This window comes from Tasmannia lanceolata, unplaced genomic scaffold (genome assembly GCF_043159265.1).
Source record: "Tasmannia lanceolata isolate RefF3 unplaced genomic scaffold, GAP_Taslan_0.1 ptg000018l, whole genome shotgun sequence".
Taxonomy (NCBI): domain Eukaryota; kingdom Viridiplantae; phylum Streptophyta; class Magnoliopsida; order Canellales; family Winteraceae; genus Tasmannia; species Tasmannia lanceolata.
Genome location: NW_027518695.1, coordinates 20,975,318 through 20,992,580, shown reverse-complemented (window position 1 = coordinate 20,992,580; position 17,263 = coordinate 20,975,318). Strand labels below are relative to the sequence as shown.

Below are 17,263 nucleotides of genomic sequence, written 5' to 3'. Positions count from 1 at the left end.
TACCGAAGGACCTTGTAGTACTAGTGGGAGTCAAGCTCCTAGTACTAAAACGTCCAGAGGTAGGATTTCTCAAGTATGGAAGTTCTTTACCATTGAAGAAAAGAAGGATTCTAAGGGAGTTTTAGAACAAAGAGCTATTTGTAAATCATGTAAAAAAAAATTTAGTTGTAAGAGTAAAGGTGGAACAGGGCACTTCACAAGGCATTCCACTGTTTGTAGTGCAAACCCAATTAAGACTCACTTCTATTTCATTAGGAAATTTTTCTTATTTTCAAGATAGGAATAGGAGAGAACTAGCATCATACATCGTACAAGATTAGCAACCATTTATTATGGCCGAAAGTAAAAGATTTGAAAAATATATTCAAAAAGCTCTAAATCCTGCTTTTAAAAAGGTGACTAGAAATACTATAAAATCAGATTCCTTTAAATTACATATTGAAAGCAAAGAACGATTGATTTCAAGTTTTAAAAATTTTAATGGAAAAATTGCACTTACTTCTGATATTTGGACTAGTAAACAAAATGAAGGCTATATTTGTGTAACAGGACATTATATTAATTTGAACTGGATGTTAGAAAAAAAGAATACTTAGTTTTACTCAATTAGAATTCCCGCATAATGGTCATTCTATATCAAAATCTATATTATCTACTGTTCAAGATTTTAAAATTCAAAATAAATTTTTTTCTATTAGCTTCGATAATGCTAGTAATAATACTGCATCAATAGGGTTATTAAAATCTCAATTGAAACCTATTTTAGATGGACAACTGTTTCATATTAGATGTGCATGCCATATTTTAAATTTAACTGTACAAGATGGTTTATCGAAAATTGCACCACATATAGAGATTATTACGAATTGTCTTCAATTTATTCAGTCTTCAGGGCATAGAAGACAAGAATTTAAAGCTTTATGTAAAAATTTTGAAAAAAACTAGAAAAAAATCCCCTTAGATATTAAAACTAGGTGGAATTCAACTTATAAAATGTTAAAAGCATAATTTGAGTTCAAAACTATAATTACAACATTTTGCCAATAACATATGCCCCACCTTGCAATCATACTATATCTCTAGAATATTTGAACAATTGTGAAATTATTGCAGATTTATTAGAAGTATTTTTAAATGCAACTAATATTCTTTCCGGTGTTTACTATCCAACTTCACAATTAATTTTGGGTCAAATATATAAAATTACTATTTGTTTTAAAAACAATAGATTGAGATTGGAAAATGGAAGTCTACTACATAGAATGAAGGATAAATTTAGAAAATAATTTCAAGAAATTCCTCCTCTATATTTTTTAAGTACAATAATAGACCCAATGATCAAGTTACAAGGTTTATAGGTCATTTTAGATGCAAGCAATGAAAACGCAGGTATTGGATCTGGGAATAGTATAGATGAGATTACAAATTTATTACATTCTATGTATGCATTGTATGAGACAGAACATGGACATAGAAGACCGAGTTCTTCACAAAACTACCAACCTAGAAATAACTCACTTTGGTCACTAATAAATCAAAAAAGACCTACAAATAGTGCTAGTACATCTTCTGATGAGCTATCATTATATCTGGGAAATGATTATTCAAGCTACCTTAATCCTGATGAATGAAAGAGTTTTGATGTTTTGACATGGTGGAAAGAACATGGAAAAAGTTATCCAGTACTATCCGTCATGACACGTGATCTACTAACCCCCTAGTGTCCACAGTAGCATCGGAGTCTGCTTTTAGTGCAGGTAACAGGGTCTTAGATGACACACGGAGTAGAATGTCACAAAAAACAGTAGAGGTATGCGTGTGCCTCAAGGACTGGTTGGATACAGATGATAGAGCACAAGACAGAAGAGATGATGACTCAACAGACTCACCTGAAGAAATATAAAGATTCGAATTTTTAAGTCGTTAATTTCTACTTGTACTTCACAATGTATTTGTACTTCTTTTTTTTTTCTTTTTTTCTTGTATGTTGGTGGGTTAGAGGCAAGGTTCTATGTCATCCTCTAATAATTTTCTATATTAACAAAATTTTAAGGTGCCGCCCGGGTTCCTGGATAAATATTCCAGGCACAATCGATCTTTGTTTTTAAATTACTTGCAATTTGACTTGCAAATTTTTCATAAATGACTTGCAAAATTTTTCAATTTTTCCCAACAAGTGCATTATCGGAATTCTGAGAATATGTTTTTTTGTACTGGAATTTTTCTCGGAACTCCGAAAATTTTCGTGGAATTTCGAAAAATAATCCAATAGAAAAAAAACATATTCTCGGAATTCCTAGAAAAATTCCAGTAGAAAAAAAACATATTCTCAGAATTCCGAGAACGCACTTGTTTGAAAAAAAATAACCGTTACGTGCCAACACGGCACGCCACGCCACGCCACGCCACGAGTGGGCCGTGCCGTGCCTTAACCCCCCTTGGCGTGCCGGCACGGCACGGCCCGTGACCAAATCGTGCCATGCCGGCACGGCCCACGGGCCACGTTGGGCAGAGAATTTTCGTGACGTGCCGTTCGTTTGCCACCTTGAGCCCCGGGCCAACCTGAACCCCACCAACCTGAAAACTAGTGTTAAACAGGTTGGGTTAGGGTTTAAAAATTAAGGACAGGTTTGGGTTTGGTTATGGTTGACCCTCTCAACCCAAGGTTGGGGTTGGGTTGAGTTAGGGTTGAGGTAATGCTACAATGGCTTGAGTTAGGGCTGGCCTCAACCCGGCCTCAGTTGCACTTCTACCATCTATGATTGAATCTCACTTTCACTAGTGGCAACAAGCCAATGATCTAGACCGTTCATTGAATATTCCCCACCATATCTTTAGGGTCATCATACAAAATTTGTACCGATCATCAAACAATCCTAAACACTCAACGAGCCATTTGTAAATCTACGGTTGGATTTGTTGTGACCATCATATTCTAGGCCACCAAATGGTTTAGGCCTCCAAATGGTTTAGACGCATCGCAATTGATGTGACTATAGCACTGGGACCCACCAAGTGATTGAGTCTAGTCGCCAACCATTGATAACGTACGTATGGTCGAGATTAACCATACGTACACTTTGGCATCTGTCGAGATCCAACACCTCCCTTAAATGCCCTGCAACAAACATACAAAATCCCATTTATTCATCTGTTGTCTTTCACCCTTCCTACTATGGAATCAAAGGCCCCGCTACGTTCTCTACCTCTACTCCGGTGAACATTTTTCTCCGTGAAAGCTATTTCAACACTATCTCACTGCATAACATTTGATAAAGCTCCATAGATTGTCTATAGGGTTCTCATATCTATTTACACAGGGGAGGGAGCTCGAAATTCATTCATCAGCCGGAGATCGATCGTCCTATTCTTGCTACGGTAATCAATTGAAACTACTATATTGATAAGTGCACCATGTAAATTAAATCACTAGTAAGAGAAAATGTTATATAAACTATAAAGCACTTAACATAATTTGGTACACCCCCTCCCCGAGCTATGGCCAGCATTGATTGGTACTCGTTCGGATCCGTGATTTCCTTATAGAATATAGAAAAGTGCTTAGTAACTGCTTAGTTTTTGCTATATCTTTGCTTCTTTCTGCGCTCAAATGTGTATGCATTGTTATACACCTGGACTTCAGTGTATAGTCTTTACTAATCATGGCTTTTTTTGTTATAGATAACCAACCAAACGAGAGAGAGAGAGAGAGAGAGAGAGAGAGAGAGAGAGAGAGAGAGAGAGAGATGCATGCAGTTTGGTTATCAATGAAGAAGGTCATGAACTGTAGGGCGAGAACGCCGGAAGTTTACCTGCCGGAAAAAGTGAAGGGGAGGAAAAGTGGGATTGGAAAGGTGATGTCCGCGAGAGATTGGTTGCTAGAAAGGGAAGATCAATCGGACGAAGAAGTCATTTTTTTGCAGAAGATCAACGGCGGGGAACGCTTTTGTGGTAAGATGAACATTCCTACTCTCTTTTGTTAATGGCAAAACCATAGATCACATGTGTGACGATCAGTACCGTTGATTTGGTTGGCTTCCACTTGGGTGCAATTTTCATCCCTTTGATTGTGGATCGTTTGGCTTTATCAACGGCTGGATCATCTATAAATGGTGGCTTGTAAGATCAATGTCTTGGATTACATTGTTGGTCGTCCATCTAAAGAATGTAAAACCTAATAATTTTTATTTTAATTGCCCACCTAGGAAGTAGGATGGGACTTTGCTTTATATAGAGCCACACTCGATATCTGATCCAATGACAGCTGACTTTTTCAGAGGCTGTCATTGGATCAAATATCAAGGGCGGCACCTATGTCGTGCCCCATATATTACAAGTAGCAATATGCGAACACCATATAATTTCACCGTATATAGTATAGTTATGCATGCTGATTTATTTGGATATATAATATAGTTATGCTTAACCATGTGAAACAACCAATTACTCCAAAAGCTTAAGCTGTTAGAGTTGGCATTGTTTAATCATTTATACCACACTCTCCCCCTCACGTGTGGCCCCTGTTTTGAGTAGGCCTTACGTGTGGATTTTTAATATTAAGGAGTTGTTAGGTTTTGAACCCAAGACCTGCTATGAGGTAACATGTGAAACAATCAATTACCCCAAAAGCTGAAGTTGTTAGAGTTGGCATTATTTTATCATTTATACTTCAACAGAGCCACAATGAAGCATTATAATTATATAATCCCAATCATTTATACATCGAATTTAGTTATATAATCTGACCAAATTCTTTTATAATATGTACATAGAGCTCGACGCTGGAGACATATCTAGAAATATCGTGGAGATGATCTTCCATGCAGCGTTGATGAGGCCAGGAGAATGCATCAAGAAAATCGAAAAAGTCTTGAAGGTGAAGAACCCGCCCGAGACCTTGGAAAGATTTGAGGAATATAGAGAGATGGTGAAGAGAAGAGCGCAAATTCTAGATAAGCAGCACCCACGAAGCGCCGTTGATGGTAACGAGCTCTTAAGATTTTATGTCACAACAATGAGTTGTTCGTGGAAGACGGCCAAGGTGTCGGAACTCTGTCAGGATCTCAGGTGCGGCGTGTGTCGGATAATCCGATCGGGGTCCGAAGCCGAGGACGAGAAGAGAGATGGGATTCTATTGAGGGCAAGTAGTGACATGTTGGATTGCGAGGAGGTTGTGAAGGAGGAGGGGAATGTAAAGAGGGCTGTGGTGGTTTGTAGGGTGATAGCAGGGAAGGTGGTTGCTAAGGTTGAAGGAGGGTGTGAGGAAGGCCTTGGGGAAGTTGGGAGTAGTGGAGAGTTTTATGCTGAATTTGAGCATTTGTTTGTGAGGAATCCTAATGCTGTTCTTCCTTGCTTTGTTATTGTATGTTCATGAGAGAGAGAGAGAGAGAGGTTTTCTTTGTTATTATTGTCACTCTAGAGAGAGAGAGAGAGAGCTTTTCTTTGTTATTATTGTAATTCTAGTGTAGTACTACTTGGTAGGGGTGTTCATTATTCGGTTAAAACCGAATAACCGAACCGAACCGAATTGGTTTGGTCAGTTCGGTTCGGTTTTTTTCCCTTTCGGTTCTGTTTCTGTTATTTTTTTTTTGGGAAATTCGGTTATTCGGGTTCGGTTTTCTCAAAAAAAATATTCAGTTAACCGAATAACCGAAATTATGGATAAAAACCATTATTTTCCCAAAAAAAGTGCTATATGGTCACTCCGTAGGATGATCTAAACCGTCCATTTGATTGATCACAACTTAATTAGGTTGTTCTCAACAAATTATTTCGATAGGATGATCCTAGCCCTCCGATCCGAACTGAGATTTTGCTTTTTTTCCTCTTTTTCTCCCACTATTCGGTTATAACCATGGTTTAAAATTTCGGTTTCGGTACCGGTTTCGGACTCTGGAATTGCGAAATTTCGACCGAAATTTTGAACATTTATACAGAATAGATAATTTGCATATAATGATTATGATGGTTTTATAAACTAAACAACTTATGGCTTACAAAGAGGCCTTAATGTCACATTTACAAATAAGAGTAACATCAAATAAATTTTGTGACTATTGCAGAGAAGGTTTGAATGTGAAGCACTGCTGATGATCTGCAAAGAGGGATTCTTTTTCTTTTCTTTTTTAATGGTACAAAGAGGGATTCTTTCCCACCAGATTCTACTTAAATGATCTAAAATATGTAGAGAATTGTCTTTGGAAATCAAAACATCTTGCCTTCATTAATTTCAGGAGATAATTTGTACACAATCCATCTGTTTACATTGTCAAGAAATGGCTTTCAAACATGGAAAGAGCTTATTTCAAAGGACAGTTACAGGATGAAGCAACAAAGCTCTCACAGAACACACAGGAAAGGAGCGTGTGTTCCTAACTGAATTATATTACAACATGAGATTCTCGCCTTGCCCACAAAAGACCAATGAGTAGTTTTCAACAGATGCGAAGAACAACGCCGATCACCTTGCAGTCATAGAATGCAAGCTGTTATACTGGTTTTTTCTTCAACCTGTAGGTTTCAATCTTAAGGACCCAGTACCAAACCACCGTTCTTTTGCCGAAAAGAGTGGGACGAATGGTTTAAAGGTGGAGTGTTGAACCTAAAGTTCTCTCCCTGGTCTTGTCTAGACACACAATGATCAGTGCCATCTTTGAAACTTCGATAATATGCTGCAATTGGAGTTGCTTGAATCACCTAACCACAACAGGAAATTATGGTGATTTGGATATGTTCTTTGTCTAGTCTTTGATGCGTTTCTTTTGATCTATTTTCATAACTTAAGCTGACCCCAACACCAATTTCAAGGCTAATCACATCGCTCTCTATGTGTGAAACAACCAGTTACTCCAAAAGCTTAAGTTGTTACAGGTGGTGTTATATAATTATTTATACTTCAACACACCCCTCGTGTAGCCCCTCTTTTTCTGGTTGGCTGTACACGTGAATTTTTAATATCGAGGAGTTGTTGGGTTTTGAACCCAGGACCTACCGTGAGGCAATAGCTCTGATACCATTTGAAAAAACCAAATACTCTAAAAGCTTAAGCTGTTAGAAAAATCTTCAGGGTCAACTACTACAGTGAAGTCTACACTACCATACATTGCCACCTTGTCGAGCAACTATTTCACTTTCCTTTCGAATTCTTCCTCCACTACCCTTTATTTCTTGAGGTCCCACGCTCATCTTTTCAAAGCCAAGGAGGAGACAAGGCATTCATCAAAACAAACTTGTCATCACCAACTAGATAGTCATTCAGTTAGAGCTTCTGGGCAAGTCGTCAAAACTGAAGGAACCTCCTCCATGCTATGCTGTATCTGGGACACTGGCAAGTAAAGGAGAAAAACCTCTGGAATCATGTTCAGGACTTCCGGAGGTTCGCTGGTCGTAGGCTTTTCTTCCACCCGCCGGATACCCACCGTCTTATTCTTATCCCATTTTTGCCACCACCCAACCCTTTCTCCGAACCCAAGTATCCTAAAGAGAGAGTGCTTGAATAAATGGTTGTCCTTTAACAGAATAATCTCACAGAGTCTATACCTAGTGAACGGCCCGGCTTGAGGCTCTATCCTGAGAAGCCGTCTTCCAGAGCAAGAGGAGAATTCTCGTGAATCATCAGGTGATGCCATTCCTCCTTGTTAATGGTAGCCAGGAAGAAAAGATCTATCTTTAGGCTTGAGAGTCTTCAAAATATGAGATTGGGGGTACCTTTTAATACCAAACCCAAGACCTTGAAGCCTCCGCTCCTAGAAGAGAACGCTAGGAGGCTGAAAAGACAACTTCCCAGCTATCGAGGAAGGTAAGTTAATCAATGCATCCATAAACGCTTTAATCACTATAATCTCCTTCAACCCCAGGATCCACGGCTACTGAGTTAGCTACAGATGGGACCTATCCAACCAGACTTGGAATAAAATTTTAGGAACTTCAACAATCTGCTGTTTTTCTTCCTTGATCCTATTTGTAAAACCAAGATATTCCCCAATATATTCATAAGGAAATTTTCTTGTGATCTTGACCCCCTGGCTTGGGAATTTAAGCCATTGTAAGAATCGCTAGGGGCACGATAGTCAAAACTCTTCCTGGCTCTAGGGTGAAGACAACGTATTGGTATTAGTGAAAGGTGTAGCCAACAAAGCAGTTTTCCGCCTAAGGGCAGGGTATTTAGGCTTATATTTCTAGGGACTCTCCAACAGACCAGAATGGTCAGCATTTCTCTCTTCAGATCCCATCACACCTTTTTCAAAACAGACCAACGACACATTCTTAGGCATCCCGACATGAGGATTTGATTGGTTAGATTTAAAATTTGAATCCCATAGGGGGCCCAACAGCTCATCAGGCAAAGGCCTTTTACTCGCCGGAGATCGATCCGTCAGCGAAGAAGGATTTTCCTTCAAAAGATCAACCCCAATGGTATAGGTCTGGCCTAAAATTTTGAACTTAACGCAGAAATTAGGAAAAAGCCAGGGGGGGCTATAATCTTGGCCGAGACATAACTCATACAATTCTGGTGGTTGCCCTCCATCTTGGTTTCTACAACCATACCAAAAAGGCCCCCTAATGCCTCCACCGTTGAAATAGCCCAGGCGTGCAATGGGACGCCATAAAAGTGAACCCAAAGAGGCGCACAATCGGACACCTTCTACATCTAATCCGCCATCCAAAATTATGGTAGCGACAAAGTAGGCACTCCCAATCCACCTCCCCTCCCCGCCCATTAGCCATTGCTTGAACTGTTATCTTCTTCTCCTTCAATATGGAAGACTCATCCCGTACAAAACCTTAGATCACCGATTGGATCGTCCGGTCGATGCTACAATGGGGGAGAGTCCATTCGGCGGATGATCATCTTCCAGACGTCGGAAAATGAATATCAGCTTGAGGTCGCCTGAATTTCATGATATTTTAATTTCTTATGTGGGGAGAGGGGTAGGGCATGTAGGAGGAGGAGATGTTTGAGAGCGCAAGAATTATTTGATCATTTATACTTTACAACATTCTGATTGTTCTGAGGAATTTGCCTTTGTAGTGCTGTCAGTACATGTAACCCTGTTTAGAGCATTGGCTTTGTTTAATATCATGGACCCACTAGAGTGGTGTGACTACTAGTCCTCGCGGCAGGAATGTCGTGGTTATGTTTTCCTTCATACGTGATTATAATGGCCTTCAGATCATGTGATGCCCTCTCAACGTGCTTCCTAGTGGGGCATCCAGCGTTTGTGCATTTGTAATAACTCCTGCATACATGACTAGGATAAGAATACGCACATATCTCAAAGGTAGAAGATTATGAAGGAAGCTTTGGAGTTGCTAGTTGCAGAAAAAAGGAAAATGTTGCAAAAAACAACAAATCATGCATCCACTGAGCTGATTTGAAGTCCAATGACAGCAAAAGAATTTTTTTTTAGTAAGAACCATATGGAGGCAGCGTATGAACCAAGAAGCTTTCTTAGATGCCTGTCATTGCCCAAAAGGAGCTAAGAATGTGTACCTAGTGCAGAATAAGAAGAAAAAGAAAAAAGAAAAACAGCACCATGTTAACGAGCTCGAGATTAGAGATGCATGTGCTGACTGAGATCCATCAGTTAAGAACAAGAAAAGATGAGTCCGTGTGAAATATGAAAATGTCTTCTACTGCCCTCCACTGCCCTCTTCAAGGAACTTCTTGATCAAGACCTACATTATGCAGATTTCAACTTCACAGGCTTCAAATGCTGTGAGATATATATCATAAATGACAAGAATAAGATCATTTCACATCCATGCTGCTGGTTGAAATAGGGCATTAAATTAATTTTTAACTGTAAACTCTGGTCCAGTGACTTCATTACAGAAACAAATTATGCTTTCTTATATTAGTCACTTCAGGTTACGTTTGAGACATCCTATTATGAATTTCAGGATTATGAGAAGTCCCCACACTAAAACAAGCACTATTATGAGATGCATCTACAACAGAATATGCAAGAAACAAACTTTAACCTAAGAGGCTCTTTGGACACCCCTAAAATATATTTGCAAATAATCTTCTACACATAGTCGTATTTGAATATAATTTTATATATAAATGGCAGTCATAAATATATATAGATATATATATATATATATATATATATATATATATATATATATATATATGTATATATATATCTTAGTTAATGGCTTCCAAAGTAACCTTAATGTCACATTTGCAAATAAGATTAACTTAGAGTAATCTCATTTGCAAAACATAACTGATTATGGTTGTATCTAAAGAGTCCCTAAACAAGTGAAAAATAAAAAAAGAAACTACTCTAACCACTGTCAGATATAAAATAGAAAGATGCACCTATCAGGTGTTCAGTAGCCGTGTTCACCTCTAAGAGGACATGTGAAACAACACTATGACCCCAATAAGCCTCATCTGATAATACTAGCTTAGGGAAACAAAGACAAGCCATGTGCCTAAAAGAGAAACATGCAAAAACCAAAAGCTTGCACCTGAATTGACTATGCACATTTTCACCATTTATTGCTGGTAAAGTTATATGCATTCATTTGTACTGGATAAGTAGCCAAGCATTTTCTGGAGACACATGTATAACCAGGCTAAGATACATGAATAATACTTCTCTATTACTGGATATATCCTTTCCAAACTTCATTTTGGCAAGAAAAAGTAATTCAGTTGCTTAGAAATCAGGAAGAACCACAGGCAAGTTTGGACAAGTTGATTTTTTCAGTTGACAAAATTGATGACATACTTCTCTAAATTCGAGATTTCGAAGGACTACTTTTTTGGAAACTGGAAAGATTTAGAAAAGGAAGCACCAGAAACATGAGTAGTAGAATATATTTAGTCATTGTCATGCAAAGAAACTAGCATAATCATACATAATGACAGTGAATGACGTGCCCGCATAATTTATGAACCATAGAAGTCGCCTTCTACGTAGGGCATTTTAGGTGACCACATTCTACATAGTTAATGGGATCAGCACACTCGCAAGAGCTTTAATTGTTACCATAAAGCAACTAAATCTAAGACAAGAAAACAAAGTCAGTCCAGCAAGTACTGAAAATTACAGATAAAGACGAAGGAAGAGTTCAGAGTTACTATCGTGTCTGTAGTCAATATATGGAGGAGGCCTGTGAGCCTGTCTCATGATCTAAGTATCATCCCAGGAAAGGGTAAGAGTAAGAGGACAAAATCAGTAAGACATGCAATCACTTCTGCCTATTAGTTGTCTGAGCCCAAGTAGTAACAGATACCTAGGATTAGGATTCCATTTCACCACTTTCTGCCCATATTTACTCCAACGAAACCCATCATCCAGGATATCGACCTCACTCATTGTTTGTACAACAGTACATCGAGTTACTTTACCCATTGAAGTAACATCCATACCGCCAATATCTTTCTTCCTACATGCAATTTTATTTGAGAGTAGAATAAAAGTTAGCATTTATGGATGCACCTGTTTATATGTAAAGTTCATACAAGTAAACTCATATCAAGGCACCTTCGCTTTGACTCTGGATCATCATCATCAACAACATCATCACCAATCTTGTTGGATCGTCCACATGCACCTTCCATATCATCATCACTTACTGAGAAAGGAGAAAGCTCAGAGGCACCATTTGGATCAATAATGTGAGCAATCTGGGCATTTGCATTTGATGGCTTCTCTGCAAAAAAATAGCACGTGAAAATCTTCCAAATTTTCATTTTTAAATAGGATTTACAAACATAAAAATATCATCATCGGTGGAACAATATACAATACCTTGTGCACTGATTAAAGAAGAAAACCCATCAGTTCTTTGAAGGATTGCACCGACCACTAATCGACGACTAGGTTGAGGTTTAGGATGGTCATGCTGATCCTTACATAAAGTCTCTGTAATTTGCCCATCATGTGAGCGTTCCAATTGCTTTTTCACTTGGCAGTTAGGATGTGTACATTTGTAATAGTTCCGTGGAAATCCACTTCCTTTAGGGCCCGTTTGGATACCCCTTGGATTTGGATTTGGAGCTGAATTTGGATTTTTAAATCCAATTCGGCATTTGGCAAGCCTTTATGACATTTGGATTTGGATTTGAGTGAAATCCACAAGATTTACAAATTCCTCGTGTAAGTGTAATTTTTTGGATTTATAAATCCTTTCTGCTAGAGGTTATTTATAAATCTAAATCTGACCCGTAAGGGGTTAAAATGACCAAAATATACCAAAAAAGTGTTAAATGACTTAAGTACGTACATGACATTAAAAACTGCTCAAAATACATTGTATTAGGTAAAATGACTAAAAAACCCCCGAGTCAAGCAAAATGGCCGAAATACCCCTATCCTAGGTAAAAATGACAAAATACCCCGAGTCGTGCAAAATGACTAAAATACCCTTATGACATAAAAATGATCAAAATAACCTCATACAGGGTAAAATGACTAGAATACCCCAATATCATGAAAAATACTAAAATACCCCTAGATCAAGTAAAAATGACCCATGACTCATAAAAATGACTAAAAATACCATCATGAGATAAAAATGATAAAAATATGCCATATTAGGTACAATGACTAGAAATACCCCTATGCGTAAAAATGACAAAATACCCCCGAGTAGTGCAAAATGACTAAAATACCCTTATGACATAAAAATGATCAAAATACCCTCATATAGGGTAAAATGACTAAAATACCCCAAGATCAGGAAAAATTATCGAAATACCCCTATATCAAGTAAAAATGACTTATGGCTCATAAAAAATGACTAAAATGACTAAAAATACCCTCATGAGATAAAAATGACTAGAACACCCTCAGGTCATGCCAAATGACCGGAATACACCAATACCGGGTGAAAATGACCAAATACCCTGAGTCATGGAAAGTGACGAAACACCCTTATGACATAAAAAATGATCAGAATACCCCCATATAGGGTAAAATGACTATAATACCCCTGGATCATGGAAAATGGCTGAAATGCCCCTATATCAAGTATTTTAGGGCCTTTTGGTTTTGTTAGATTTCAAATTCAAATCCAAAGAGCATCCTAACAAAAAAAAATTAATTTAGATTTGAAATCCAAATCTATACGTGGTCATCCAAACGACATTATTTATAAATTTGTGAATTTTAAAATTCTTGATTTCAAATCTATGAATTTTGGAAATCCAAATTCACCTCCAAATCCAAATCCAAGGGGGATTCAAACGGGCCCTTAATGTATTTCTGTCCATATTTTCGCCAATTATACCCATCTTCTGATGATTTCTCACCGACGATCAAAGGATTTGGTCCTTTAGGATCAGATTGTGATGCTTGGATCCCACTGTCTGAGACCTGCCTCGCCGTGATTCATTAGAAATAACTGCAGCAGGTTCACTAGCCATTGAGGTAATTATAAAGAAAATACAATTAGAACAAGAAATTGCATCAGCAGTCGGCATTAGCTATTTGGGAGATTTACTGCTGGCAACACCATTCCTTTGAGGGAACATATATTATATGCATATATATATCTGAGTTTCTTAATGTTGTCCGGGCATACCTGCTCGAACAAAATGAAGAAACTGAGTTTAGACTCCCAACACGATTTCTTTTCTCTTCTCTACTTTCATCTCATTTTCATATGTACAACACATTTTACAGGGTCTAAGAACCATTTGATCAAAATCAACAGCCAACCATTTACTCACCGTCTTTCCCCTACATAGTTTTTCGATCTTCTCTCTTCTTCCAAGATCCTCTACATTTATCTAATCTTTTTGTCACTCCCTTTATCCTATTTTCCTTTCTCTTCAACCTTAATAACTATAAAGTGTAAATCTCCTTATTTTCTTCCACTTGCTCTCCTTTATTCTTCCTTTTTCTCTCTCTCACATAACAACCTAGAGTTTCTCGCACCCAGTATTTCAAAACTCAGACTCAACGAGAACTCGGCGAAGGTGAAAGGGGCTCGTCTAAAGTGAGTCAATGGTTGACGTGGTTCATTAACTTGGGCGGGACAAAGGACTTTTGATTAACTTGGTAGGGCAAAACAAGTACTCAAGACAAGAACTCAATCAAGGTAAAAAGGGAATCGACTTGGATGAGACCTGGACTTGAACAAGAATCTTGGTCTAAAAATTAGATTCAAAATTCAAATTTGAGCCTAATAATCGGTCTGGCCCTCACAATCGGTTTTCATAATCTCAGACGAACAGGGTATGTAGCACCAACGGAGAGGATGACAATCAATTTTGAATAGGATGATTTTAGAGAACCAAGGAAAAATGGGTGAACTATTACTTATTGGGATATTTGAAAGGGCAAAGGGCATATTTCAAGGCCATAAGAGATCATCTATCAAGTAAATGGATTCTACTTGGAGAGCTTCAGCTATTTGCATTAGAGATTGGCTACAAACCCAGATGATTGTGTTCAAGTTCTTAAAGCTCCAAACCACAACTATAATGGGACAACATTGATCTTACAAAGGTGGACACCAGACAATCTCATTGAACGGTTGAAAGCTCAGTACCATCCCAGTCTGGATCCGATTCCTTAGTCTCCTCTGGAAGTATTGGACCCCGTGGCCTCAGCAAGTTGGCTAGTGCTATAGAAAGGCCACTCTATATGGATACCTAGATAACAAATTGCACAAGACTAAAATATGCTAGACTTTGTGTTGAGATCACAATTGGAAAAATCCTACATGATACCATCCATATATATACGCCCTTAGGCACCCAGATGGAGCCATTAGAATATGATTGGAAGCCCAAGTCTAGCAGCACTTGTACGGACTATAGCCACATCCCCAAGCCCTAGATGTAGTAGCACGAAGTAAAAAGATATAAACTATGACAGTAGATACACTTAAAAAAATAAGGAAAATAATCTTGAGAGAGAAATGGCTAAACCACTCCGCCCATCTCAAAGAGCATTGGAAAATATATATCACCGGCACCAAAACTGCCAAGCAAACAACTTCACAACCTTAGACTATGTCACTGATGAGACCGACACTCCTTCAATTGAGGAGGACAAAAGGGGTCAACAAGGCCCATATAGTTCTTCACCAAGATGGGTAATTGATTTTGACCCTCGAAAGGCTAGAGGAAGGAACTCCTAGCATAAAAGAACCAACCCATACTAAAAGGGTTCCTAGAAAATTGAAAGAAGACCTCCCAACATATTCGGAGAAGGATTCCTCTTCTGACTCCAACATCACAGAAGGAGGAAACTAGCATAAGGTTTCAAGGGAAAACGTATTTCCAAAGCCTTCCCCAAATTGCTTATGCGGACATGAAGAAAGGCCACTAAGAATTTCAATATTTGAACAAAATCAGTAATATGAAGAAGATAAGATCTAAGTCTATGTCATCAGTAACTCATACGACCCCTTGGATAAAAGTAAAAATAAGAGAGAAAGAAACAATGTAGGCCTCTTCGAGATGGCCAAATCTCCTAAAACAGTCCTTGTTTTTCATTTCATACGTTAAAAAGAGAGAGATTACATACTTATAGAATTAGCATTTCCACTATTTAGGAAACAATCCAAACTTCCCAAATCCTAAAGGATACTTAGGAAACAAGATAATAATAAAAAGAAACTAATATTAAGGGGAATATCCTAGCTATAGCAAGAAATAAGGAAATCTACTACTAAGGAAATCTTCCAACTAATCTTGGGTACGTAACATTCCCTTCCTCTTAAGAGTCCTTGTGCTCAAGGACTAAGATCCTTCTACTTTTATTATTTCTTCTTCCTCGTTTTCAAATCCAAATCCTTCTAATATCGCCAACTGTCCTCGACATTGATGGAGTGGGCTATACTTCTCATTGCAATTATAGCATAACCCTTTCTTTCGCCGCTCAAGCATTTCGGTAGGTGTTAATTTTTTTGCTGGTAATGGTCCTTCCTTCATGAGGGCAACCGCCATAGAAGTAGACGTTGATGGATTTGGTAGTGGGGGGCGCGAGTATCGACCACTAGTTAGAGATAATTCCTCATGTAACAAGGCTAGTTGGGATGCATGTTGGAGAGTAATCGGTTGAAACATTTTAACGCCGGCCCGAATATCGTCACGAAGGCCCGAAATAAAACATTCGATTAAGAATTATTCGGGTAATCGTGAGGTTCGGTTGACCAATCGCTCAAACTCCGACTGATATTCCCAAACAGATACCGTTTGTTCTAATTTTGATAGTGCTCCTCCTGGATCGTCGCTTCCAGGCGGCCCAAACCGAGCACATAAAGCATGCTTGAATTGTGACCATGCCATTACGCCCATGGTCTTCTCCATCCAACAAAACCATGGTATTGCATCCCCAGTAAGGTGGATCGATGCCAAATCTACCATACGCTCATCGGGTATTTTATTGAACCTTTGAGATTGTTCAGCACTAAAAACCCATCCGGCTGGATCAGATCCGTCAAATCTAGGAAATTCTAGACAGAGGGTACGGAGATGTGTCTGCACATCTTCAAGATTTCCTTGATTTACTTGTGGTGCTACGGGGGCATCATCCAATTCGTCCTTGTAGACACCCCATTTTGACCGGACTCAAGTTCGTAGTGTTTGTGCGAGACCTCGTCAAATCAGTGAGTTGGGATCCCAAATTGAATTCTGAGGTAGCTTAAGGTCTCCCATAGGTCTCTGTAAAATTTCAGCAAAATCTGCTCAGAAATTACAAATAAGACGAGCGTCACAGTAAAGTGTATTGCAATCATAAAAGGGGGTGAATTATCTGCGATTGAGAATCAACCGAAGCAAGCGGGGTGAATCAGCTTGTCTGGGACGGAGCTGATTCGCGCGCTCATTAAAATTCTGTGCGCTTATCAATTGTAGGTGTGCCAATATCCCAACCATTATATGGGTATATAAAAAAGATAAGAAGGAAGTGACGCTCGTTTTTTATTTTTTTTGTTCTTTCACTGAGAGAGAGAGAGGGAGAGAGAGAGAGAGAGAGAGAGAGAGAGAGAAGGAAATTTGGGGGAAATCCGTTGCTTGTCTTTCTCCAGCAATTATTCGATCAGCGAGCTCATCTTCTCCGGCCAATTCCTCCGGTAGATCTTTCATTCTCCGATTAATCGCCGGTAGAATCTTCTTCATACTTCTTTGAGTTTCTTTAAATCCTTAATTTTCTCCCATTTTCTAATACGGTTGCCATCTCCGATCGATTCACTGGAGCTCCGGCTAGCTATATTTTTTTTTCTCTCCGATTTGTTTCTGGTAGTTTTGTTCCTCTTTAAGATTTTTAACATGTGTTTCAAATTTTCA

At 38.5% G+C, this 17,263-nt stretch overlaps 1 protein-coding gene and 1 pseudogene across 1 annotated transcript; one reads left to right on the top strand and one right to left on the bottom strand.

The window, feature by feature from the left end:
• The first annotated feature begins 3,180 nt into the window (after positions 1–3,180).
• LOC143851937 (uncharacterized) lies at positions 3,181–5,379 on the top strand. The gene is made up of 3 exons (XM_077361448.1): positions 3,181–3,378; positions 3,682–3,951; positions 4,773–5,379. The coding sequence occupies exons 2-3, from the start codon at positions 3,747–3,749 to the stop codon at positions 5,372–5,374; spliced, it is 807 nt and encodes a 268-aa protein (XP_077217563.1). The 5' UTR covers positions 3,181–3,378; positions 3,682–3,746; the 3' UTR covers positions 5,375–5,379.
• A 2,798-nt stretch (positions 5,380–8,177) lies between these two features.
• Positions 8,178–13,387, bottom strand: LOC143850177 (WRKY transcription factor SUSIBA2-like; annotated as a pseudogene).
• Positions 13,388–17,263: the final 3,876 nt, after the last annotated feature.